General features: G+C 59.6%; 12 protein-coding genes across 12 annotated transcripts; 4 read left to right on the forward strand and 8 right to left on the reverse strand.

Annotated features, from left to right (window-relative positions):
• Positions 1–649: 649 nt before the first annotated feature.
• VTJ04DRAFT_9959 (uncharacterized protein) lies at positions 650–1,069 on the reverse strand (the record flags this gene model as incomplete). Its single annotated transcript, XM_069368562.1, has 1 exon — positions 650–1,069. The coding sequence occupies one exon, from the start codon at positions 1,067–1,069 to the stop codon at positions 650–652; it is 420 nt and encodes a 139-aa protein (XP_069214694.1).
• Positions 1,070–1,123: 54 nt separating this feature from the next.
• On the forward strand, positions 1,124–2,041 carry VTJ04DRAFT_9960 (uncharacterized protein; the record flags this gene model as incomplete). The annotated part of the gene is made up of 2 exons (XM_069368564.1): positions 1,124–1,530; positions 1,588–2,041. 2 exons carry the CDS (start codon positions 1,124–1,126, stop codon positions 2,039–2,041), a joined length of 861 nt encoding a protein of 286 aa, XP_069214695.1.
• Positions 2,042–2,117: 76 nt separating this feature from the next.
• Positions 2,118–2,706, reverse strand: VTJ04DRAFT_9961 (uncharacterized protein; the record flags this gene model as incomplete). The annotated part of the gene is made up of 2 exons (XM_069368565.1): positions 2,118–2,304; positions 2,693–2,706. The coding sequence occupies 2 exons, from the start codon at positions 2,704–2,706 to the stop codon at positions 2,118–2,120; spliced, it is 201 nt and encodes a 66-aa protein (XP_069214696.1).
• Positions 2,707–3,829: 1,123 nt separating this feature from the next.
• Positions 3,830–6,420, forward strand: VTJ04DRAFT_9962 (uncharacterized protein; the record flags this gene model as incomplete). Its single annotated transcript, XM_069368566.1, has 5 exons — positions 3,830–4,746; positions 4,796–5,022; positions 5,071–5,210; positions 5,434–6,211; positions 6,269–6,420. The coding sequence occupies 5 exons, from the start codon at positions 3,830–3,832 to the stop codon at positions 6,418–6,420; spliced, it is 2,214 nt and encodes a 737-aa protein (XP_069214697.1).
• Positions 6,421–6,792: 372 nt separating this feature from the next.
• VTJ04DRAFT_9963 (uncharacterized protein) lies at positions 6,793–9,162 on the reverse strand (the record flags this gene model as incomplete). The annotated part of the gene is made up of 5 exons (XM_069368567.1): positions 6,793–7,477; positions 7,539–8,056; positions 8,108–8,366; positions 8,420–8,663; positions 8,751–9,162. 5 exons carry the CDS (start codon positions 9,160–9,162, stop codon positions 6,793–6,795), a joined length of 2,118 nt encoding a protein of 705 aa, XP_069214698.1.
• Positions 9,163–10,156: 994 nt separating this feature from the next.
• VTJ04DRAFT_9964 (uncharacterized protein) lies at positions 10,157–10,378 on the reverse strand (the record flags this gene model as incomplete). Its single annotated transcript, XM_069368568.1, has 1 exon — positions 10,157–10,378. One exon carries the CDS (start codon positions 10,376–10,378, stop codon positions 10,157–10,159), a length of 222 nt encoding a protein of 73 aa, XP_069214699.1.
• Positions 10,379–10,519: 141 nt separating this feature from the next.
• VTJ04DRAFT_9965 (uncharacterized protein) lies at positions 10,520–10,969 on the reverse strand (the record flags this gene model as incomplete). Its single annotated transcript, XM_069368569.1, has 1 exon — positions 10,520–10,969. One exon carries the CDS (start codon positions 10,967–10,969, stop codon positions 10,520–10,522), a length of 450 nt encoding a protein of 149 aa, XP_069214700.1.
• A 1,893-nt stretch (positions 10,970–12,862) lies between these two features.
• Positions 12,863–14,023, forward strand: VTJ04DRAFT_9966 (uncharacterized protein; the record flags this gene model as incomplete). The annotated part of the gene is made up of 2 exons (XM_069368570.1): positions 12,863–12,902; positions 13,002–14,023. The coding sequence occupies 2 exons, from the start codon at positions 12,863–12,865 to the stop codon at positions 14,021–14,023; spliced, it is 1,062 nt and encodes a 353-aa protein (XP_069214701.1).
• Positions 14,024–14,181: 158 nt separating this feature from the next.
• On the reverse strand, positions 14,182–15,250 carry VTJ04DRAFT_9967 (uncharacterized protein; the record flags this gene model as incomplete). The annotated part of the gene is made up of 3 exons (XM_069368571.1): positions 14,182–14,276; positions 14,325–15,033; positions 15,095–15,250. 3 exons carry the CDS (start codon positions 15,248–15,250, stop codon positions 14,182–14,184), a joined length of 960 nt encoding a protein of 319 aa, XP_069214702.1.
• A 503-nt stretch (positions 15,251–15,753) lies between these two features.
• On the reverse strand, positions 15,754–16,633 carry VTJ04DRAFT_9968 (uncharacterized protein; the record flags this gene model as incomplete). Its single annotated transcript, XM_069368572.1, has 2 exons — positions 15,754–16,182; positions 16,238–16,633. The coding sequence occupies 2 exons, from the start codon at positions 16,631–16,633 to the stop codon at positions 15,754–15,756; spliced, it is 825 nt and encodes a 274-aa protein (XP_069214703.1).
• Positions 16,634–18,046: 1,413 nt separating this feature from the next.
• On the forward strand, positions 18,047–19,483 carry VTJ04DRAFT_9969 (uncharacterized protein; the record flags this gene model as incomplete). Its single annotated transcript, XM_069368573.1, has 1 exon — positions 18,047–19,483. The coding sequence occupies one exon, from the start codon at positions 18,047–18,049 to the stop codon at positions 19,481–19,483; it is 1,437 nt and encodes a 478-aa protein (XP_069214704.1).
• A 448-nt stretch (positions 19,484–19,931) lies between these two features.
• VTJ04DRAFT_9970 (uncharacterized protein) lies at positions 19,932–21,514 on the reverse strand (the record flags this gene model as incomplete). Its single annotated transcript, XM_069368575.1, has 2 exons — positions 19,932–21,285; positions 21,339–21,514. The coding sequence occupies 2 exons, from the start codon at positions 21,512–21,514 to the stop codon at positions 19,932–19,934; spliced, it is 1,530 nt and encodes a 509-aa protein (XP_069214705.1).
• Positions 21,515–22,691: the final 1,177 nt, after the last annotated feature.

A 22,691-nucleotide genomic window follows, 5' to 3' on the forward strand; every position in this document is an offset into this window, starting at 1 on the left:
ACGGCACAGCCATCACCGCATCAGCCCTCGCCCACGCCCTCACCCTCGTGGTCCTTGGCCCTGCAGCCGGCTGGTCATCGCTCCGAGCGTCGACGGCTGAGACAATCTGCTGCCGGACAGGAAAAGACAACTGTTCGAGCAGATCGTGTCGCCGCCTCACTCAGCATCGTGAAGAGAAGAGAAGAATAAAATTTTCTCTGAATGCCTAATCCGGAGTGCTGCCTGTAAAATCTTGTCCCCTCCTTCCTCCGTCTCTCCGTCTCTCCGTCTCTCCGTCATGCCTTCCACATCATGATGAGACTCAAGACAATTTGGCAGGCGCATGTCGGTGGAGTAATCATGACTGGCCTGATTGGCTGCACGCGAGAGTTGGAAGAAGGCAAGGAGTATGCAGGGTTAGGGTAAATCGCGCCAAGACTCTTGATGGAGACTCCGCGCGCGCCGAGTGCAAAGTGCGTGTGTGCCCGCCCCCCCTTCGCTTCCCGCGAACCAAGTCCAAAACTGCCCCGGACCTGATGTCTTTGGCAGCATGAAGGCAAAACAGGTGGACGCCCGCCGCCTCACAATGGCTGCGACGGCTCCCAACAAACCAAGACCCATCCCATGATGCCACGGGCATCCCTCCCCTTTTTCCTCACTCCCCATCCCGTCACATCTTCCTCCCAGCCCCCATCACCACTTGCATCGCCGTCGCCGTCCCATCCGCATCCGCGACGCCAGGACGGAGTGCAACGCCAAAAATCAAAGGGTCCGAGCTGACAAGCCTGTCCTCGCCCCTTGCTCCCTTTTCCGGGCCGCGAGCCAGTGGATCGCCCACCGCCCGACCAAGGCTCCAACTTTTCTCTCCCATCATCCATCTCGTGAAATGAATGTCGTCGTCGCCCTGACCTTCTGAATTTGACAATCCCAACAACACCTTCGCATGCACCACACAATAGCCTGGGCGCGCCGCACGCACACTCCTTACTCCAGAACAAGTCCTTACTCCAGAACGTGACCACGACTTCTTCCATTCCTGTTTCCAATATCGACCAACTTCCAACAACCATCCATCAACATCACTCCCCATCCATCGAAATTTCCATCGACAACGCCAACATCTTCGCTCCAAGGCTCGCTAGCCATGGCCCCCTCAAGCAAGAACGCCGTTGCCGCCAAGGATCGGCGCAAGTCGGGCAACGCAACCATCGCCTCGACAGGCTCTTCGACACCTGTCGCCAACGACAACTCGTCCAAGCCAACCCGGATCGTCACTCTCAAAGTTCCCTCGAAAAAGCTGCGCGCCATCTTGGACCCGGACTACGTCGCCGATGATGACAACACCCTGGCCAAGCCGTCACCTGCGGCCGGCCCCAATTCCGGCACCGAGAACGCCTCCGACTCGGCCGCTCCGTCGCCCCCGGCCTCCGTCATGGGCCCTCCCGATGGTCCCAAGAAGAAGGGCGTCAAGCGGAACGCGGCGGCTGCCGTGAACGGCAACGGCGAGCCCAAGGTCCGGGGCAAGCCGGGCCCGAAGAAGAAGCAGAGGCTGTGAGTGTTTGTCCTCTCCATTTCTACGCATCATTCGCTAACATTTTGTTTCTCCAGTGATGACGGAACCGAAGCCTCCGGCCGCGGCTCACTCCCTGCTCACAAACTCGGCCCCAAAGCCAACCAGGGCGCCATCAACGCCGGCCTGCGCGCACTCGACCGCTCCGGCAAGCCGTGCCGGCGGTGGGTCAAGGGCGGGTTCACGCTCAAGAGCTTCACGGGCGTGGTCTGGGAGATTCCGCGCTGGACGGCGCCGCCACGGGTCCGGCCCGACGACAACAACTCGGCTGCGGCCTCGTCGGCGGCTGACTCGGCGGCCGCGTCCGAGGGCAGCAACAAAGAAAACAACAACGCCGCCACCAACGGTGTGAACGGAAAGGAGGTGAATGGCAACGGCAGCCAGGTCAAGAGCGAGGCGGCCAGCAATACCGGCGGGGACACCGAGATGCAGGATACCCCTGCGGCGCTATCGGTGGCCGATTCGCCTGCGCCGGTGGCTGTTGGGGCGTGAGCTTTTTTTTTCCTTTTCGTCTGTTTCTTTCTGCTTTTTATTGTTGATTGTTTGCATCAACTACCCCCTGGATCTTTTACTCTGGAGTTGATGGCGTTGGCACAGCCGTGGATGAACGGACGGGACACATGGATGGGTTGATCCAAAATCTACAACCTGGACTGGACAGGACAGGCGCACCCGGGTCATCATAGCATGGGGCTGGCTGGCTGCCTTGGATCTCGTTTATTGTTTGATATCTGGCTGGGGGTAATGGATGGCGTCTGGAGTTGGAGGCTCAAGGGATCATATTGGAGCTTGGGAAAGACGCCCGATGGTGGGTGGGCGATTACGGGGTGTAATTGTACTCTAGATACCTTTTTCATGACTGATTGTAGTAGACGTAGGGAATACCTCCTTGGTTGTGAGAATGTCTGTTGATGATTGTGACGACGGTTTGATGTGGTTGGAGCACGTGTTGCTGACTGTCACGATGAGGGACTTTGCTGGTTCCTGTGGTGAGATACTGATGGCGTGGTGCCGACGCCTGATCTTCATACGTTCAGCACGATCCATCCAACACCGACCTGGATTAAGTCACTCATTATTGCACCCTTCGGATCGTAATCAAAGAAATCGTGTCCGTTTGCCCTTTCGTCCAGGGCAGCAAACCTCGCCTCTTTCATTTCCTTGGTCTGCTTTGTGCTTCGTCCACAAACAGTATTCGGTGACGAATTCACAGTCCGTAATTTGTGCCCATCGAACCGCTTCCATCGGGCTCCCTGAATTTTGGGCCCTTGCTCCGCCGTACCACAATTTCTATCGGATTGTTTCGGATCAGCAATCACAGCGCAAAATTGCCGTCGTGCTGAGACGTCGAGGCTGGCGCACATGAAGCCCACCTCAAGCAAGACCGTTATTAGCCGCTTATGGCATCAGTGCCAGGAGGCGCTTGCACTTGGTGCCTAAGGCGAAGGCTCTCATCAGGGTTATAGCAGTCATTGACTCAGGGTTAAGTAGGAATGCCACTTGCAGTTAGCGTCACAGATCCCATGATCGCATTGGGGACGTCCCCTCACAGCGCCCCCACAGTTGTCTCCAATGGACTGCCCCACCGACACCTCAGTGTTACCGGCGAGCACATCATTTGGCTGGATGCCACGGCCACCTCAGACTTGGCCGTCCATCGACGACATCACCCAAGAAGATACCGGAATCCACAACACCGGCCCGGCGTCCACCATCCTTCTGTCCAATTGTTGCGAGGCAGCTCTGTGCCCACCGACCGTTACCGACTGTTCGATTGGGCACCAGACACTGGGCTCAACGTTACGTTGCTTTTCTTTCTGTTCTGCTTGTCTTGTTGATTCCAGTGCCGGGCCCAGTATCACCGGATTGCCGTGCGTGTCTCATCCGCCCGGCTGATAGACATATCCTCTGCGTACCTGTTCTGCCGCTCCAGCCGCAAACCCCCGACGACCCTCCGGACTCGCTAGGTACTGCATAGCTTTTGCCTGCAGACCGATCCGCCCTTGAGCCCCGACGCTTATCTCAATCACACCTCTCCCCACCTCGGACCGGCAAGCAAACGTCACAGCGTCCACCTTGCCGACAGAACATCCACACCTCGAGCTACAAACCACAGGGTTGGGACAAGCATCCAACCTCTTCCACTCAGACCCAACCACCACCTCGGCCAACTTCAACACCTGACTTGCCCTGAGACGTGAGCCGCCGCCTTTGTCTCGTTGAGCTCCCGCTCTTCCACCTGCTGCCCGAGCAGGGCAGCTCAACGGCCCCCCGTCCGCCATGACAAATCCCTTCCAACAGCGCCACCACGGTTCCTCGTCCGACTTCGCACCCGCAGACTCCCTCGCCTCCTCGGGCGGTCTACCGCCGCTCCACCTCCGCCGGCCCTCGTACGCCTCCGTCGCTTCCGGTAACCCCTCCGGCGCTTTCTCCCACCTCTTCAACCCCTCCGACCACCGATACCCCGGAGCCGCCATGGCCTCCTACTCCCACAACGGCGAGGACCACACCCCCTCGCCCTGGCTGTCCCGGCACGGACCTTCCGCTCAACACGACTTCTCCCGCGCCTTCGGGCTCTTCATGAGCAAGGACCCGCTCCTCTCCGGCCCGCCACACGGCGTCGGCAACGACGACTTCCCCCTCGCCTCGCCCGGCGGGCTGTCGTCCAACATGACCTCCACCGGCTTCCTCCGCCCGTCGTACCTGCAGGGAACCGTCTTCCTGCGCAGGTTAGAGGAGAAATACCGCGCCAAGATGCTGGCGGAGCAAGAAGGCGCCGCGGCGGTGCTGGCCGGAGCGAACGGCTCGTCGACGCCCGGCGCGAGGCTGGGGACGAACGGCGTCTCGGTCTCGCACTTGCCGGTGGTGGGCGCCGCGAAGCTGCTGGGCACGGCGGGGCCGGGACAACCGCGGGGTTATGATGGGCTGGAGAGAAACTCGGGGAGCGCGGGCCCTGCTGCGGCGGGGAACCTGGAGGACGACGACGATGTCATCACGCCGCTGCCGTCGCGGTGGAACAAGGACGACAAGGAGGCAGCACTAGAAATTCTGGGGGATGGATACGAGGTCAGGCACACGGGCAGGGCGTCGGCGGATCACGAAGCCAGCGCCGTCCGAGCGGATCATTACATGCCCCCGTCGTGCGGGGTGTATTACTTTGAGATTACGATTTTGAGTGGCAGGACCGATAAGATTAAGTGAGTTGGTTCGAGACGAGTCGAGTGCTCTGGTGCTAACGAGGTCCAGGACTCCCCCCATCGCCATCGGCTTTGCAAGCAAAGAGGCGTCGACGTCGCGCGCCCCGGGCTGGGAACCCGGCTCCTGGGGATACCACGGCGACGACGGCCACTCCTTCGCGTCGCAGAACACGGGCCAGCCGTACGCCGAGCAGTTTGGTGTCGGCGATACCGTGGGGTGTCTGGTCAATTTCCGTCTCGGGCATGCGTTGTTTACCAAGAACGGGAGACAGCTGGGTATGTTTGACTCTTTGAAGAGGAGGAGCTGCTGCTGACGAGACGCAGATATCGCCTTCAAGGACATTCCGTTCAAGGACTTCAAGGGGAAGCTGTATCCGATCGTGGGGCTGAAGAAGAAGGAGGACCACATCATGGCAAACTTTGGCCAGCGGAAGTTTATGTTTGACATTGACGGGTACATGAGAGTGAGTGATTCTGCAGTCCACTCGTTTCATTTCACTCATGATTCTTTGGTCGGATACCGGGAAAGGACGTGAGCGGCAAGTGCCATCTCAAAGCTCTGCGAGTGCAGAAACTGCCCTCCGGAATGTTCCGCCATTTACCAACGTTTATTTTTCTACACCTTTGTCTCGACAGCGTATTTTCAGTGAAAACATATCCAGACATCCGGCTAATACTTTGGGCCAGAGACAACAAGCCATGATCGACGAGGAAATCCGCCTGGCTGACACCTCCCGGCTGGTGCCCGGGCTGTCTGAGACAAACCTCATCCAGGAACTCGTCCTCCAGTTTCTCCAACACGACGGCTACGTCGAGACCGCGCGCGCCTTTGCCGAGGAGCTCGAGGCTGAAAAGTCGGCCCTCCGCCTGGACCCCTCGGAACCCGTCAAGGGCTTCAACATCCGCGACGACCAAGACGCCCACAACCGCCAGCGCATCCGCCGCGCCGTGCTCGAGGGCGACATCGACCTGGCAATGGAGCTCACCAACGCCTACTATCCGACCGTCCTCCGCGACAACGAGCAGGTCTACTTCCGCCTGCGCTGCCGCAAGTTCATAGAGATGATCCGCAAAGAGGCCGAGCTCAATATGCGGTTGGAGGAGAAGAGGAGCAAAAAGCAGGCGGGATTCGATAAGGACGAGGAGATGCTAGACGAGTCGGACGCTCATCATGCTGTCGAGGATATGGACACGCCCATGTCGATGGAGGACGACGACGAGTTTGACGACGAAGACGAGATCGACGCGGAGGGTTTGAGCAAGCTGTCCCAGGAAGCGCTGGTCTACGGCATGGAGCTCCGCGCCGAGTTTAGCAACGACCCGCGCCGCGAGACCGCCAAACAGCTCGACGAGATCTCGTCGCTCATTGCCTACCCGAACCCGCTCAAAGTCAAGGAGGTGGCGCACCTGCTGGATGGCAGCGGACGGGTGGCGGTGGCGGAGGAGTTGAACAGCGCCATTTTGAGTATGTTCTTTTGTGTCTGTTTGTTGTAAATATGATGTGCTGACTGATCCTTTGCAGCTTCCCTAGGCAAGTCGTCGCGCGCGGCGCTCGAGAACCTCTACGCCCAGACGTGCGTCCTGCTGGAGGATCTTAGGAAAGATGGAGGGGACGGCGCGTTTGTGACGGTCGAGAGCGTGGTGGGGCAGATACCGCCGGCGAGGTTGCGCTGAGTAATTTGAAGTGGCTGGGTTAGGTGGTTTCTCTTCTGCTTCCGTCTCTCTACCTTGGTTTTCTTGTCCGAGTAGGTGGGCTGGTGGGGTGTCATGATGAGCTTGACTTGGGTCTTTGTTTGCGAGGTTTTGTTCGGGGGATTGGTTTTGTGTTGGTGGGCTTTGTTGACTCGAGTCGGCGCCGCCTGGTTTTTGTTTTCATGCATACTCTACTCCGCACTAGGACACTAGGACACAAGGAAGGCAGGTAGTTACATGGTATTCATTTGATCTTCTGTTCAATCCGGCCAAGGAGGAGGTTCAAGCACATATGGAGGAGTACTGAACCATTTTCCATCATGACGCCATTGCGGCCAGGCTTGACATTTTACCCTACAACTTGGCCTTGACCTGCTCAATCGCCCTATGCTTGTTCCCCTCCCTCTTGAAATACTCCCTCACCTTCTCCCTTGCCACCTTGACCACCCCCGCATCCTCGACCGTCTGCGGCACGTTGACCTCCTTATCATACTCCCCGTGCACCGCGTTCTCCACCAGCTCTCGCAGCACCCTCCTCAGCGTCTTGCCCGACCTGGTCTTGGGGATCATGCCCTTGCCCAGAATCATGCCGCCCAGCGTCGCGATGGCCCCGACCTGCGACCGGACCAGCGCTTGGATCTCCTTGAACAGCTTGGCCTCGTCTACCTTGTCCTCGGAAGCCGTCACAAACGCAAACGGCAGCTGCCCTTTGAGCGCGTCGGGCACGCCGACGACGCACGCCTCGGTCACGAGCGGGTGCGAGGTGATGGCCTGCTCGAGGGCGCCCGTGCTGAGCCGGTGCGCGGCCACGTTGATGATGTCGTCGGTGCGCGCCATGATGTGGATGTAGCCCTTCTCGTCGATCCAGCCCGCGTCGCCCGTGTCGGCCCACTTGCCGTTGAAGCGCTTCAGGTAGCCGCGGTAGAAGCGGTCTTCGTCTTCCCAGAGCGTGCGGAAGGCGGTGGGCGCGAGGGGCAGGGCCAGCACGATGTTGCCCATCTTGCCGCGCGGGAGTTCGTTGCCGTCGTCGTCGACGACGCTGGGAGGGAGGGGGTTAGTGAGGTGGGAAGGGAGATGAGAGAGAGAAAGGGGGTATTCACCGGACATCGAACCCAGGCATCGCTTTACCCGCGCTGCCCGGCTTGATGGCCAGAGGAGGATGCTGCTTCCTTGGGCCGGTGGAGCGGCATTTGCCCGAGTGCGGGACCATGGCGATGCCCGAGATGGGGGACCCGGACTCGGACGACCACCAGTTGTCGATGACGTGGGCGCCGTCGGCGCCGTACTCTTCCAGCAGGTCCTGATACATGGTGATGATGGCGGGCTCGGAGCGCTCGCCCGCGAGGAACAGCGCCTTGAGGCTCTTGAGGCCGCCACGCTTGCCGATGCGGATCAGGTGCGAGTTGTCCGGGTCGTCCTTGCGGATGGCGCGCAGGGCGGTCGGGGCGGTGAACATGGTGTTGATCTTGTACTCCTCGACGAGGCGCCAGAAGGCCGAGGCGTCCGGGGTGCCGACGGGTTTGCCTTCGTACAGCACCGTGGCGGCGCCCGTGAGGAGCGGGCCGTAGAGGGTGTAGCTGTGCGAGACGACCCAGCCGATGTCGCTGAAGCAGCCCATCTGGTGGGGTTAGTTGGGAATGATGAAGGGCTCGAGGAGAAACAAACTTACCACATCGCCCGGCCCGTGGATGCCAAACAGGTACGAGATGGACAGGTGAAGGCCGACGGCATGTCCTCCGGCCTCTCGGAGCACGCCCTTGGGCAGGCCCGTCGTTCCGCTGGTGTAGATGATGTACAGAGGGTCCGTGGACTTGACGGGGACGCAGCCCGCCCTCAGACCGCGACTGCGGGCGCTCTCGACGAGATCCTGCCACTTTCGCTCGCCGGCGGACTCGTTGATGGGTTGCCAAAGGAGTTGGTCCCGTTGCCTGGGATGTTAGCGGGAGACGGGATGATAACTCAAGGTGAGGAGCCATCTTACCAGACAATGGTCTTGGGAGGCTTCCACGACGACAAGCGGATGGCCTCCTCGACGAAACTGCGGTACGGAATGGGCGGCTTGTTGCCGTCGATGCCACATGACGCCGTCAGGATGGCCACGGGCTTGGATGCCTCGATGCGTTGGGCCAAAGCCTGAGCCGCAAAACCTCCAAAGACGACGGCGTGGATGGCGCCGAGACGGCCGATGGCGAGAATGCCGATCAGCGCCGCCGGGATCATGGGCACTGTTGGTGTTAGTGGCCGTTGCGAGGGAAAAAAATAAATAATAAATCATAAAAATAATAAGAAAATAAAAAACAATAAAAACTTACTATATACCAACACCACATCCCCCTTCTTCACCCCCTCCTCCCTCAACACCGCCGCAAACGTCTCCACCTCCTCCAGCAGCTCGGCATATGTGATCCGCTGCTTGGTGTTGGTGACGGGCGAGTCATAATATATGGCCGGGAAGTCACCATGCCCGGCAAACACGTGCCGGTCGACGCAGTTGTAGCAGGTAGACAGCTCGCCGCCCGGGAACCACTCCCAGTGCGGGTGCGACTCGCCTGACTTGAGCCCCTTGGTGGTCTTCTCCAGCACGGCCCGCGGCCGGTGATGCCAGTAGATGTGCGAGGCCTGGTGGCCCCAGAAGCTCTCCGGGTCGGTGAGGGAGTGGTAGTGGACCTCGTCCTGGGGGTGGTCCAGCGAGGGGGCGGAGGGGCCGGTCTGAGGGGGAGTCATGGTGGAGGAATTGGAGGAGGAAGAGGTGCTAGAGTAGGAGGCCGAGAGGCGGCGCGCGTAGGCTGCGCTTCTGGCGGAGAGTAAAGAGCTGCTTCTATCCGTATAAGAGTGGTGATGACGACAGCGATACGGGACAGAGGTGTGTTGGGTGATGAGACGAGGAACGACAGAGACAGACCGGCAAATGCCCGTCGCCTTCGTCGCCCTCGCCCGACTTATAGCGATCGCCATGGTTGCCGCGACACGGCGGCGCACGAGGACGCTGCATCACATCCGGGTACGTGTTGGTATGGGTTGCAACCGCGGCGATGGTGGTTCCCCGGTTCCCCCGCATTCCGTTACCCCGACCGGGGCAGTCGTTCGGTTTAAGGTTCTAGCCGCCTGGTTCGGGGCGATGACGAACTGATGGGGCTCGACATCATTGGCTGTTTGGACGTGTCTTTACCGAATGCATGGTGCTGGGAACGCCGGGGCTGGACATCAGACGGACGGAGAGATGGAATGGGCGTTGAGTCTATCTCATCCGGTGCAGAGGATGTATAAGTCCGGATATTTATCGTACGATAAGCGTTGGTGTGACCAAGTCAGTTAGGTCGAATCTATCTGTCTGATATTCCACGAGTCCTTGACATCGATTAAGCCATGTTTTATCTCGAAGCTTCATGTCAAAGCTCCAAGAGCTCTGTTCCCTGGCTTCAGGGTTGGGCCATGGGGAGCATCTTTTCTGGGCTGGGATATCTGCTGGTCAAACGAGTCGGTTGTCTGGTTGGCTGACGGCGCAGCGAATGCAACCATCGCCCGTGGGATTCATTCAAGCTCATCAAGAGCCTGTGCCTAGCTGTTGTCTTAGGGATTGTCCAGAAGAGCAAGAAACGTTGGCATGTCCTGGAACAAGGTCATGAATTCGATGCAACCGCACATTGACATGGCTTTAGCCATTCGCAAGGCACGCATGGAGGTGATCCAAGGTTACGAGCATCAAACGATTCAGACGCTACGAGCAAGCCGACTTCTGAACAGTTCGCAGGTCACACATGTCACAGCAAAACGGACCAAAGTAGGGGTTGAAAAGTGCCGGTGTATATTGTCCTAGGGCGACACAATAACCCAAACGAACATATACCACACCCAATCGCCATTCCCTCACTATCTTGGCTGTCGAGAGAACGACAACTGAGCTAAACAACCAACAGTTCACAACCCACTTGATGTCCATCCCCTACATCCCCACACATGCCCTTTTCCTCCGGGAATTAGACATTACTTCCTGCCCGCTATGTAAAACAGCGGGCCCAGGTCAATGTCCATGGACCTTACATCCCTCGGGGGTCGTGTTTGTCGGCGACGCGCAACTCGCTTAGAGCAGGACGGCAGCGAGACCCAGGGCGAGAGCACCGCCAGAGAGGGCAGCAGCCTTGCCGGCACCAGCGGTGACGACGGGGGGCTCGGCCGTGGTCGGCTCGGGCTCGGGCTCGCTGGTGGGCTCGGGCTCAGCCGGGGTCGGGAAGACGGAGCCGTACGAGGTGGTGAAGGACGACGGAGGGCAGGCCGAGCAGAAGACGTCCGAGACGGTGGTGACGGGGACCTTGATGGTGCAGGGGCAGTCCTCGATGGTGAGGGTGGTGGCCTCGGTGACGGTGATGGTGGTGGTGCCGAGGTCGATCTCGGTCGGCTCAGGGCAGTAGGTGGTGATGGCGGTCACGACCTCGGTGGTGTAGACGACCTCAGCGGTGGCCGAGGTCTCGAAGGAAGCGTTGGCCAGAGCGCCAGCGGCGAAGGCAAGGACGGAAGCAGCGGTGAACTTCATTTTGGCGGTTTGGTTGGTTTTTGGAAATAGGGTTTTATGTACTCGAAAAGAGCGAATATGTTCGTCGTTGAAGGCTTTGAAAAAGAGTGAACTTGACTGAAAACAGTCAGGGTAGGCTTTCGAAAGAGCGACGAAGGGTGAGGAGAGAAAGAGGGAAAGGAAGCGCGAAGCCAGGGTGGTGTCGAGGTGGAAGAGTGTTTTATAGAATGAGCGTGCCCTCGGACCATGTTCCATTCGGCGGTTCCTCGCTGGCCACCCCCTGGCGCCCCTAATTTTGTTCTCACTCTGACCAAATCACACCCGAGAGCCAGGGGTTGGGCGGAAAGGAGGGGTGGATCGGGCTGGCGAGGGCGGGACACGGCGCCGTCCAATCCAAGGGTTGTGCTCCGAGAGGCCAATTTCCGGGGTTCACCCACGCGAGAGTCTGGAAGCTTGTGGCTCTCTGTCAGCTGTCCCCTGGCCGTGGATGTGGATAAGGCCGTTGTGTCCAGGATGGAAAAAAGGGGCACGACGGGAAACGCTGCGCGCAGTCTCTCCGCGGCCCCCAAACCTCAACCGAGATGAGGATTCCTCGACGGGAAAATCGCACCCAGCAATGCTACGCTCCCTGCTTTCAGGCTGACGGTTGTGATGACTTTTCGATAACGGCGGCCCTACCGCCCTCTTTGGGCCAACACACAGCAATCCAACGCTGCCATGGGACGTGGCCATGCCATCTTGGTTGGTTCCTGCAGGCGGCGGGACCGCCCCGGCATGGCGCTGGCAAATTGGGTACCTGCATGGGGAGGGAGCGTGCCGCCCATACTTGGCGCGTCCGATCGATAGGAAAACAATCTTGTTGTGATATTTGCGGGTGATTGGCCGACCCGTGTTTGCCTCTCGGTGATGGGCTCGATGTAGAAGAGCAAGCGATGGCTATCGGGCATCCCTTGAGGATTCAGCTCGTGTTGTGCGGCCGCAATCTGCGTTATCTTGATGTTTGTTTGTCCCTCGTTCAGTTTCCTCATCCGCTTCTTCACCTTCTTCCTTGACAACCGACCCCCGATCTGGACCTTGTGTCCAACGTTCCAGATTCCCATCTTCCCCGTTCTAGCGAGAAAGGGGAACAGTCTCCGCCCCTGGAACCCTTGTCGAGCGAAACGTCCAGACAAACAGTGGATCGCGTTGGTCGAAACAGAACACCACAAGCACGAACGTCCACAATGCTGGAGTATCCGTAGTGTGCTGATGAATAGGGGCCGTCGAGTCTGTGCGTTCCGGTAGCCGGTGCGCGGCGGTGGTCGGTGAGGCACAGGTCAACAAACAAGCCTCGATCATACCCAACCTGCAGTTCAATCCATCATATCACACTTGGGACGAAGGAAGAGTGAGGAGGATGAAATCTGCAAGATTTTAATATACGCCCAGATAGGGTTCGTTTCCCGACGCCTGTCAATGCATAGCGAACCACACGAACTCCAGGTGCTCGATATCCATGCTCGATCCTGAGCTACAGCGGCGTGGCTTCTGTTTGCGTGTTTCCCACTCCATCATTCCATGAAAACAACATCTCTCCCTGACTATGGAGGTTGACCCGGGTCTGGCGCCAAAGAGGCCGTGGACGCGGAATCCCCGGAATCTCGGTGGAGAGCCGTGGACTGCTCGGCCGGACCTACGAGCGGGGAGAGAGAGACGTCATTGAGAACCCCAAGCCTCGGCTGCAGACCCCGCGGCCTGCTTCACCCCGCAATGCATGGCCAACCCGCCTGTAGCACAGCAGGGCGGACGGCAGCGGATGCCATCCACGGGCTAGATTGCGTGCTTGGATTCCGTGGTTTCGGGTCTGGAGATCTTGTATTTCGTAGGCAGAATTTTGGGACTGCTTTGAAGAGAATAGATCAAGCATAAAACACCATGGCCACCACAACCCTGCCCTCCGTCATGAGAGCAGTGGGTAAGTTTGAACTCCAGCGTCTCCGCTTCTCCAACCCCATCTCCATCCCCACACTCAAGGACTCATCACCACCATGTAGATAGAAACTAACACCACAAGACATCCCGGCCCCCGGTCCGGCCAGCGCCCTCTACCTCAACCCCTCCGTTCCCCTCCCCTCCCTCCTCCCCGGCGAGGTCCTCGTGCGCGTGCACGCCTTCGGCCTCAACCGCCTGGACCTCCTCCAGCGCGAGGGCCGCTACCCCCTGCCGCCGCACGTGCGGACGCCGATCCTCGGGGTCGAGTTCAGCGGGGTGGTTGCTGCTCTGCCCGAGGGTGAGGAGGGGGAGGACTTCAAAATCGGCGACGAGGTGTTCGGACTCACCCCCGGCGGCGCCTACGCCGAGTACGTCGCCGCGCCCAAAGCGACGCTGCTCAAAAAGCCGGCGTGGATGAGCCACGTCCAAGCCGCCGCGGTGCCCGAGGCGTGGATGACGGCGACGCAAGCGCTCGAGTTCATCCTCGGCGGGATCGGGGAGGTGGACGGAGATGCCACACGCAAACACACGATCCTCTGGCACGCCGGCGCCTCGGGCGTGTCCATCGCCGGCATCCAGCTTTCTCGGCTTGCCGGGGCCGACGCTGTGTACGCGACCGCCGGCACGGACGAGAAGTGCGCGTTCCTGGAAAAAGAACTCGGCGTGACCAAGGCGATCAACTACCGCACCGCCGAAGCCCAGGGCGGGTGGGCGAAGGAGCTGCTCTCGGCCACCGGCGGGCGCGGGGTGGATCGCATCGTGGATTTCGTCGGCGGCAGCTATCTGAACCAAAACCTGGACGCGGTGGCGCGGGACGGCAGGATTTGCATGCTGGGCCTGCTGGGCGGGGGCGTCGCCGACCGGGTCGAGATCGGCAAGCTGCTGTACAAGAGGGCGAGGATCGAGGGGAGCACGTTGCGCAGTCGGGACGCCGAGTATCAAGCGCGATTGAGAGACAGAGTGGCAGAGTACTTGCCGCGGTTTGAGACGGGAGAGCTCAAGATTTTTGTCGACAAGGTCATGCCGTGGGAGGACATTGCCGCGGCGCATACGAGGATGGAGGAGAACAAAACCATGGGCAAGATTGTGTGTACCATCTCGTAGTGGATAGCTCGCTCTATTGGGAGGGATGACAGGTCCTGATCTGCCTAAGAAAAAATACCATCGTGGCGCTCATTGTAAAAGATGCCTTGATACCCGCCTACCCGTTGTCAAACCAGACCAACCGAACCAGACCATAACGCCGAGAATGCTTGTATCATTCAGTGCTCGTTGATCCATTTCAACATTTGCTCAAAAGCCGTCGCCTGTGCCTCCTTGATATGGGCCTCCTGGTACTCGCCGACAACCGCGAAGCCTGAACTTGGTCAGCATAAGAAAAAGGTCCGACGAAAAATGGACTCACCATGCGGCACCCCAGGATACACCTGCACCTCGTGCTCGACACCATGTTCATTCATATAATCCTCGCCCGCCACCCTGACCTCGTCCGGGAACAGCGGATCGTCCTCGACGCAAACCACGCTCAGCGGCGCCTTGAGCCCGACGAAATCATTCCTCGACACCAGCGTGGCGTGCGCGAGCGCCCCCGCCTTGATATGCGGCCCGTCCGTCTGGGGCTGGTTCGCCTCCTCGTCCTGACCACCACCACCACCACTCGCATTCTTCCCCGGCCTCTCCGCCGCCAACAGCAACACGTACCGCGCGCCGAAGCAGTACCCGACGGCATACACGCCTCCACCGTGCGCCACCGCGTCGGCAAACTCGTCCCGCGCGCCCTCGAGCACCTTGTGCAGAATCGGCAGCACCTTCTCCTCGGTGTGTCTCGCCAGCCACATGTCGATCAGGAAACTCTTGGCGGCCTCGGCGGCTTTGACTTTGAACACGTCCAGCAGCGACCCGGAGTTGGCCTCGGCCACGATCTCGGCGGCCGCGCGGCTGTTGGGCGCCGGATCGCCGTCGAACAGGTCGGGCATGACGACGAGATAGCCCGCGCTGGCGAAGCGGTCGGCTTGGATCTGGTTGTTGACCGAGTACAGGCCGGTGCCGCCGGTGAGGAGGAGCAGCAGGCGCGCGGGCGTGTGTGGGTAGTCGGGAGGTTTGGAGATGTAGACCTGGGTGGGTAGAAGTCAGCTTGAATGCTGGAGACAGGTGGGCTGGAGGGACGAAACGGACATCGACATCGTTGAGCTTGGTGATCTCGCCCGTGGACGCCTGGCCGGCGGGGGTTGGGCGGTCCGAGACGCAATGCTCGCCCAGGCCGGGGCCGTGGGAAGACGCTGCGGCGGCGTCGTTCTCGGGAGCGCGGGTTGCTAGGTCCGTGTCGGACATGGTTGATCAGCGGCTGGTTGGAGATGGCGGGATGTCGATTAGCTAGTCCGGGAGCAAAGAATTGGCGAAAGCGAGCGACGGCGGGTTAAGAGCTGGAGCTTATGAGGGGTGAAACGTCGACACATGCCAGATGATGAAAGCCGAGATGGAGGGGAATGGAGGGGTGACACTGACGACAGGGTTAGGGTTGAAGGCAACACAGGCACGAGATGCTCACTCCCTTTCTTTCATGAGGATGCCGATTCGGGGTCTGAATAGATTCCCCTCAGGTCACATTGACAAAACTCAGATGAGCCTCAGGTAGGTATCAGATTAGCAACCCTTCTCGTCCATGCTGGTATCTGCTCGAGTAAAGAAACCCAGAACGCCGCCCCTATGCATCACCAACAGTAAATCCATGGCTGAAACACCGACGCCCATCCCGTAAATATCACGCCGTCAGGAAACGAAAGCCCGCCTCCATCCTGTCGCAAGAAAACCCCCAACAAATCCCCTCTACACCCTCAACTCAACACCCCCCCAAACGGCTTATACGTATCCAAATCCTTCAACAGCTCATCCACCACCCCCGGCAGATACCTATCCAGCAACCTCTTCTTGTCCTCCACCGACAGCGTCAGCCCGTCCGCTCCCATCTCGTCCCTCGCCTCCGCGTCCCGCGCAGACTTGCTCGGGCTGCGCTGGTGCTTGTCGCGAGGAAGACCGACGGGCGCTTCGGGCGTCAGGTAAAAGTACAAAAACTCGGTCAGCCGGAACTTGACATCGCGGCCCGTGTCGCGGCTCTTGAAGAGCGACGTGACGGTCAGCAGGCCGTCGAGCTGCTCAAACACACGCGTGTTGCGCGGGTGGCCGTTGAGCGCGACGACCAACGTAATAACTGTGGCGGACTGGATCGCGGGGCAGTTGATGGGTTCGAGAAGGTCGAGAAGGAGCTGCTCAAGCAATTAGCGCGCGGTCGATCACAGGACAGGGGAGACAAAAAAGTACGTTCATGTAGACGCTGCGCGAGAACAGCGCCTTGCTGGGCGGGTGCAACAGCAACACCCCCTGGATCAGGTCCAGCGTGTGAACGATCAGCATATCGTACTGCCCATCGCCGCCGCGGACGACGAGCCAGTCGAGCGTCGTGAGCAGGCGCTGGGCAATATTCCACTCGAAGCCTTCTTGCAACTTGAAAAACTCGCGGAAGGCCGGATCGCCGGACAGGTCGGCGAGTCCTTTTCGGGCGGGCTGTTGGTCGCGGGCCGCCCGCGGGTTGCTATTGCTCGGGCCGGAGAGGCAGATTTGCGCGAGAAGACCCTCGACCTGCTTGAGGCCCTTTTTGATCTTTGCGCCGTCAAAGGACGACAGGTTGTCGAAGGCGAGGGAGAGGAGGGTTTCCATGGTGGACAGTCAATTGTAAACGCCGGGCTTGTCGTGACTGATTTCGGGAATAATCGAGGAGTATATGGTCGGTGATGGTCGGGGACGGTGGGAGAGGGGTTCGTGGCGACGGGGAATGGGCGGTCCTTGCGGATCAGACGGTCTAAAGAAGAAAAAAAAACAATGGACTACTAAAGCTATTGTCCGGGGATTATCATGGGCTGAATGGCCGGCGGAACAAATACACAATACCCAAGGCCATCCTGGCGAGACGCTCAAGAACTAAAAACTCCACAAGCGACTCGGATGAAGCCGAGTGCGCGCGACTAACGTCTTGTGCTTGGACCCGAGTCGGCGGTTTGGGTCCGGCACAAGTCAAACCGCTGTCACGGCAACGGCAGATGTGCCTGGCGATAAGATAAGCTTGGCTCCACAGTCGGCAGCAGGAAGCGGAAAGTGGGGCGGCCGCTGCAACCCCCGGGCCCAAACTGCATCTCCCTGCAGAAGCGCATCAACGGGGTGCAACAGAAGGGAGAGTTCCGTCTGTTTGGCCGTGAAACGCCTGCTAAGTCGAAGGTGCCATTCATCCCAGGAGGTATTCGGGGGATGCGCATACCGCTTGTTTCATCCGATGGGTCTCGGAACTTCGGCATCGAGAATATTCTTAATGGACGTCTAGAAGGGTCAAAGAGGATCTTGTAGATGGCCTCTTTTCTGTCCGACGAGAGCTTCACGGATGGGCATCCCGTTCACTCCGTTTGCCCACAGACTCGTCTTCTAAGTCCTAAATCCCATCGGTGCGCTATCCCTGGATCAACCACGTCGGTCAATGCACGAGTGCATGCTGTAGCTCGCCCGTTTGCTGTGGCTTGCTGCCGGCCAGTACGGAGTCCCTATGCTTGGGATCGCCGCAGGGAGGAGACGGACTGGAGCACCCCAACCACGGTCAGGGCTGCCCCAGACAGGAGAACCTGAACTCCTGAGCTCCATCCATGGATGTCGTGCGTGTACAAAAGTAGCGCCAGGTAGAACTTGAGAAGTCAACCTACTAACCCTCATGTCCGACGCTGTGTCTATCCCATACCTGGACTCGCCGAGCGTTGCACTTTTTGGCCAAACATACGTAAGTCCGGACCTTTTGTTCAGTTCCGTCGGGCAGCGCGTGGTCGGCCTGTTCCCCCGCGCCAGCGCCGTTCCCCGCATTCTCCTCTTCCATCCCCTAACCTCGAATGAGGCCTCGAATTCGCCTTGCGCAGTCCTATCTGCTGTCTCACAACATCTAGGACCATGGCTTTCCAGGACAGAGACTGGCTGCATTTGCAGCTCCAGCCTGTCCGACACATGCGATGACGTACATACCTCGGGTTGCTAACTGCGGTTGGGTGCTAGTCCAGTCCAGCAGCATCGGGTGCCTGTAAGACCACGCCGCCGCCCATGTCGTCACCTGCCTCGACCGCCGACACGCGACCCCACCAAACCACCGGGAAACCCACCTTCCTGACCTTCGGCAGCCGGACTCGCGAAGATCGCCGCTTTGCTCCGACCTTCCACATGCGCCATTTCAGGCGACCATCGGCAAAAGACGCCGACCACCGCCAGACCTTAGCATTCGGATCTGCCATGGCCCACGAAGAGACTCAGAAATCCCCCGCCCCTGCTTCAGGTTCCCTCGCCAACAGCACAGCCTTGCCGTCCTTCGCCTCCATCCCCCCGCGGACTTCATCATCGCAGGGCACCTACGCCCTCGCCTCGGGCGTCCTCCTCCGCACCGCCTCCCACAAAGATTCTTCGACCGCAGCAGCAGCAGCAGCAGCAGCAGTAACAGATACCTCCAACAGCCCGCATCGACGCCAGCGCAGCCGCAAAACGTCCCTCGGCACCACCACCTTCCCGCCCGCCATGTCGTCCGCTCCGCCCAACCCGCCGCCCGATCCCAACCGCTTCGCCACCGAGGACTGGTTCCTGCACTCGCGCCGGCCGTGGTCCGACGAAAAAGACCGCATCCTGACGGGACCGTACGACTACCTCAACGGCAACCCGGGCAAGGACTTCCGGTCGGCGCTGGTGCGCGCCTTCGACGCCTGGCTCGAGGTGCCGCCCGAGTCGCTCGAAATCATCACGCGCGTCGTTAGCATGCTGCACACGGCGTCGCTGCTGGTGGACGACGTCGAAGACTACAGCCAGCTCCGCCGCGGACTGCCGGTGGCGCACAGCATCTTCGGGATCCCGCAGACCATCAACTCGTCCAACTACATCTACTTTTGCGCGCTGCAGGAGCTGCTCAAGCTCAAGAACCCCAAGGCCGTGTCGATCTTTACCGAGGAGCTGCTCAACCTGCACCGCGGGCAGGGCATGGACCTCTTCTGGCGCGACACGCTGACGTGCCCGACCGAGGACGACTACCTGGAGATGGTGGGCAACAAGACGGGCGGCCTGTTCCGGCTGGGCATCAAGCTGATGCAGGCCGAGTCGCGCAGCCTGGTGGACTGCGTGCCGCTGGTCAACATCATCGGGCTCATCTTCCAGATCGCCGACGACTACCACAACCTGTTCAACAGCCAGTACACGGCCAACAAGGGCATGTGCGAGGACCTGACCGAGGGCAAGTTTAGCTTCCCCGTGATCCACTCGATCCGCTCCAACCCGGGGGACATGCAGCTGTTGAACATCCTGCGGCAAAAGACGGAGAACGAGGAGGTCAAGAGGTATGCGGTCGCGTACATGGAGAGCACGGGCAGCTTTGAGTACACGAGGAAGGTGTTGGATGTGTTGATTGCCCGGGCGAGGAGGATGGCAGACGAGGTGGATGATGGGCGCGGCAAGGCCCAGGGGGTGCATCAGATTTTGGACAGGATGGTGATTAAGGATTGAGGTGCTTATGATACCCTGTTTCTGTCTAGCAGTGCTTTTGATTGCATGACTGGGTGTTTTGGGATGAATAAGGTTGGGGAGACGGAGATGATGAGATACCATCGGCCTGCAAGTACTTGAATAATCTGTATCGATAGCAAGCGGACGGTTTTTGCTGAGTGTCCTGGCGTCTTTCATAAACAACCTCGGGTTGAGATCACCTCAAAGACCTCATATCCCTCGACGACTAGACTTCTTTCGCCAGCTCAAATCCAGAGTTCCATCTGGTCATTCTGTCCCCTTTGTTTCCTGGCCCATGAACCAGAGATACACATCATGCCTCAAGCTGGACTGCCCTACCTTTGAGGTGCCAGAATGGAAGCCTGGCAAAACACATCCTAAACTCGGACATCAAGGTCAACACAAACAATAAACCAACCTAGTTTTATACTTATATGCAAAATATACTCTACCCCCCCGCCACCTTTCTCCTCTTCACCATCCTAACCCACCTCCTCCGCCTCCAACACCCCCTCCGGCCCATCATGCCCAACCCCTCCTGCCCCTCCTCCCAGCTCGTCGTCATGCCTTTCCCGTCCTCCCCGCTCCTCGTCTGCGGCGGCACCAACAAATCATACACCCACCTCTCCCCCTCCGTCTCGACCTCGACCCCCGTAATGATGCGCTCCTCCACCCACTCCCTGCTCCACAGGTCCAGCGCCCACTTTTTCTCGCTCCACTCCCAACCTTTCGGCGGCAGCACGTCCTCGAAGAAGCGCGTGCCGCGGGGGCGGCGCCCGGCCAGGCGGTCCGCGGACAGCGGGTCGTACGGGGTCGGCGTGAAGAGCCACGGCTCCCATTCGCCAAAGACGATGGGTTCGCCGCCGGCCGCGAGCTGGGAGGGGTCGGTGACGGGGTCGAGAGGATCGGACGAGGAGGAGGTGAGGGGAGGGCGGTACTGCAGCTCAAAGATTTCGACTTCGCGTGTTTCCGGGGCGGAGTCGAGGAGGATGTCGGAGGTGAGGAGAGGGAGGAGGGTGGAGAGCGGGTTGTTCGCCCCGTCCTTTTTCTTCCCATCTTTGCCCTGCTCCGACTCCGACTTCTTCGCCTCGTACTCCCGCATCCTCCGCACCACCCACGGATGGTTCATGCCCACGCCGACCCATCCCGCCGCCAGCGCGATCCACCGCAGCGGCAGCAGATGCGCCGCGATGAGCATCACCAGCAGCGCGACGAACAAGGCCACAAACAGGGCCGACGACAGCGCCTCGTCGGAGAAGTTCGTCTTGGGCACCACCATGGCGACGATGGCGTCGTGCGCCACGCTGAAATCCTCCATGACGTTCTGCAAATGGCCCAGGTTGGCGAAAAAATCCCGGCTCAGCTCTTTGGTCGGCTTGACCGTCCGCGCCGGCGCGAGCGGCGGGCCCCGCGGGCTGTAGCTCATGGCGCGCAGGCGGTCCACGCCTGTGTCCGGGGTCGGGGCCGGGTGGCGCGCCACGAACGACGGGACCAAAACGCCAAACAGCGCGACCGCCAGCGGCAGCGCCAACAGCAGGTACGGGTCGAGGCAGACGAAGGTGTAGACGGCGAGTAGCGACAGGGTCTGGGTCGGGCGGCGCCAGGCGAGCAGGCGCAGCACGCGGGCCTGGAACTTGAAGACGACGCCGATGCGCGCGTTGAAGCGCCGGAAGTTGGTGGTCATGAGCGGCACCGAGAAGCCGGGGCGCTCGGGGAAGACGGGGGGGATGTCGCCCTCGGCGGAGGAGAGGGGGGTGGTGGCGGGGACATTGTGGTCGGCAGGGATGAGGTGGGAGACGAGTCTGAGGTGGTTAGATGGGGGATCTTGGTTGGGTCAAAGGGGAGGGGCATATACTTGTCGAGGAGTTTGTCTTGGATGTTGGCGGCGCGGAAGATGCCGCTTCGGAGGCTGCCGCGGGTGGATTTGGTAGAGCTGTCGGGCTCGGGTTCGGATTGTGGCTCGGAGTGGTCGTCGGCGGGTTGGGAGGGAGTCTCCTCGATCGAGTCGAGGAAGCCGTCGTCATCCAGCATTTTGGATGTCTCTCAGGGTGGTGGATATCAAGAGGACTTTAGCATCAGGAATATTGGATTAGTGATTTTGAATTAGACTATCTTGTCCGAGTATATGGATGGGCTGAGATGGTCAAGTCGGCCCTGTGTAAAAGTGTGGCATAGAGGATGAGTTGAGGTTTGAGGTTGAGGCTGGCCGCCGTGTCACATGCCAACTTTGAAGTTGGAAGTGATGAACGCAGCGGGGCGCCGACGTCAGTTCAGTGGCCAGCGCGCCGACCGGAATCCAGATCCCAGGAGCCATTCTTCGACCACCCTCACCTCACCTTACCATCATCCTAGGTTGGATACCTTATTCAAACTACAAGACGCTTGTTTCCCGAATTATTTCAAACATGTCGGCCCGGACCGTGTAACTCTGGATGTGACCCAGGTCCCGTCATCTCATGTGGCTGCGTCAAACCGCCGTCATTTCCAGACCCTCTCCATCGCCCACATGCCCAATGCCCGAGACCACACCATCATGCGGGCAATTTTCGACTCCCGGGCAATCGGCAGCCTCCCGAACAACGTGATGAGTCCGTCCTGCCGGTTGATTTAGCTGCAGTCGGGAATGCCGGCAGACTAATACGGGGAATACGGGGTGCAGCCAGCGTTGCTCGGCGGACCGCAGATTGTCCTGTCATTATAACAGAAGTGTTATTCCCAAGGTTGCCTGGGCAAACATACACTAGCACAAGACGGATTTGTCATTTCCATCATTTCCCATCCCTATCCCTGGGCCGCCGCAGACGCGTCCTTGTGCCGCCAATTGGTGCAGACCTAGTCGGACATTGCGCGTTTTGAAACGGTAGACTCCAAACATGCATCAATTTGACACTGCTACACTGACGTGATACTGTCCAGTTGCCCAGCTGCCCAGCTGCTACATACAGACTGTCGGTACCTGACTGCCAGGAAAGACTAAAATCTGCATGCATGTGCTGGCGTCCTTCTCGAGCCTCCAGCTGTTGCTCGGGCTCCATTGTTCGATTCCTTAGTAGGAGTCGTCCCCGGCAACTGAATGGAAGCATCTGCATGGCTTTGTAGCCATTGGCCTGGCGGACGTTCCCCTTTCCATCGCCCCACCAGGCCGTCCATGTGAAACGTCACGTACTGCAGCGTAACATGGCGCCGTTTTCCCTCGTCCCGGGCTGTC

The sequence above is a fragment of the Mycothermus thermophilus genome, assembly GCF_041956435.1.
Source record: "Mycothermus thermophilus strain CBS 625.91 unplaced genomic scaffold VTJ04scaffold_7, whole genome shotgun sequence".
Classification (NCBI taxonomy): Eukaryota; Fungi; Ascomycota; class Sordariomycetes; order Sordariales; family Chaetomiaceae; genus Mycothermus; species Mycothermus thermophilus.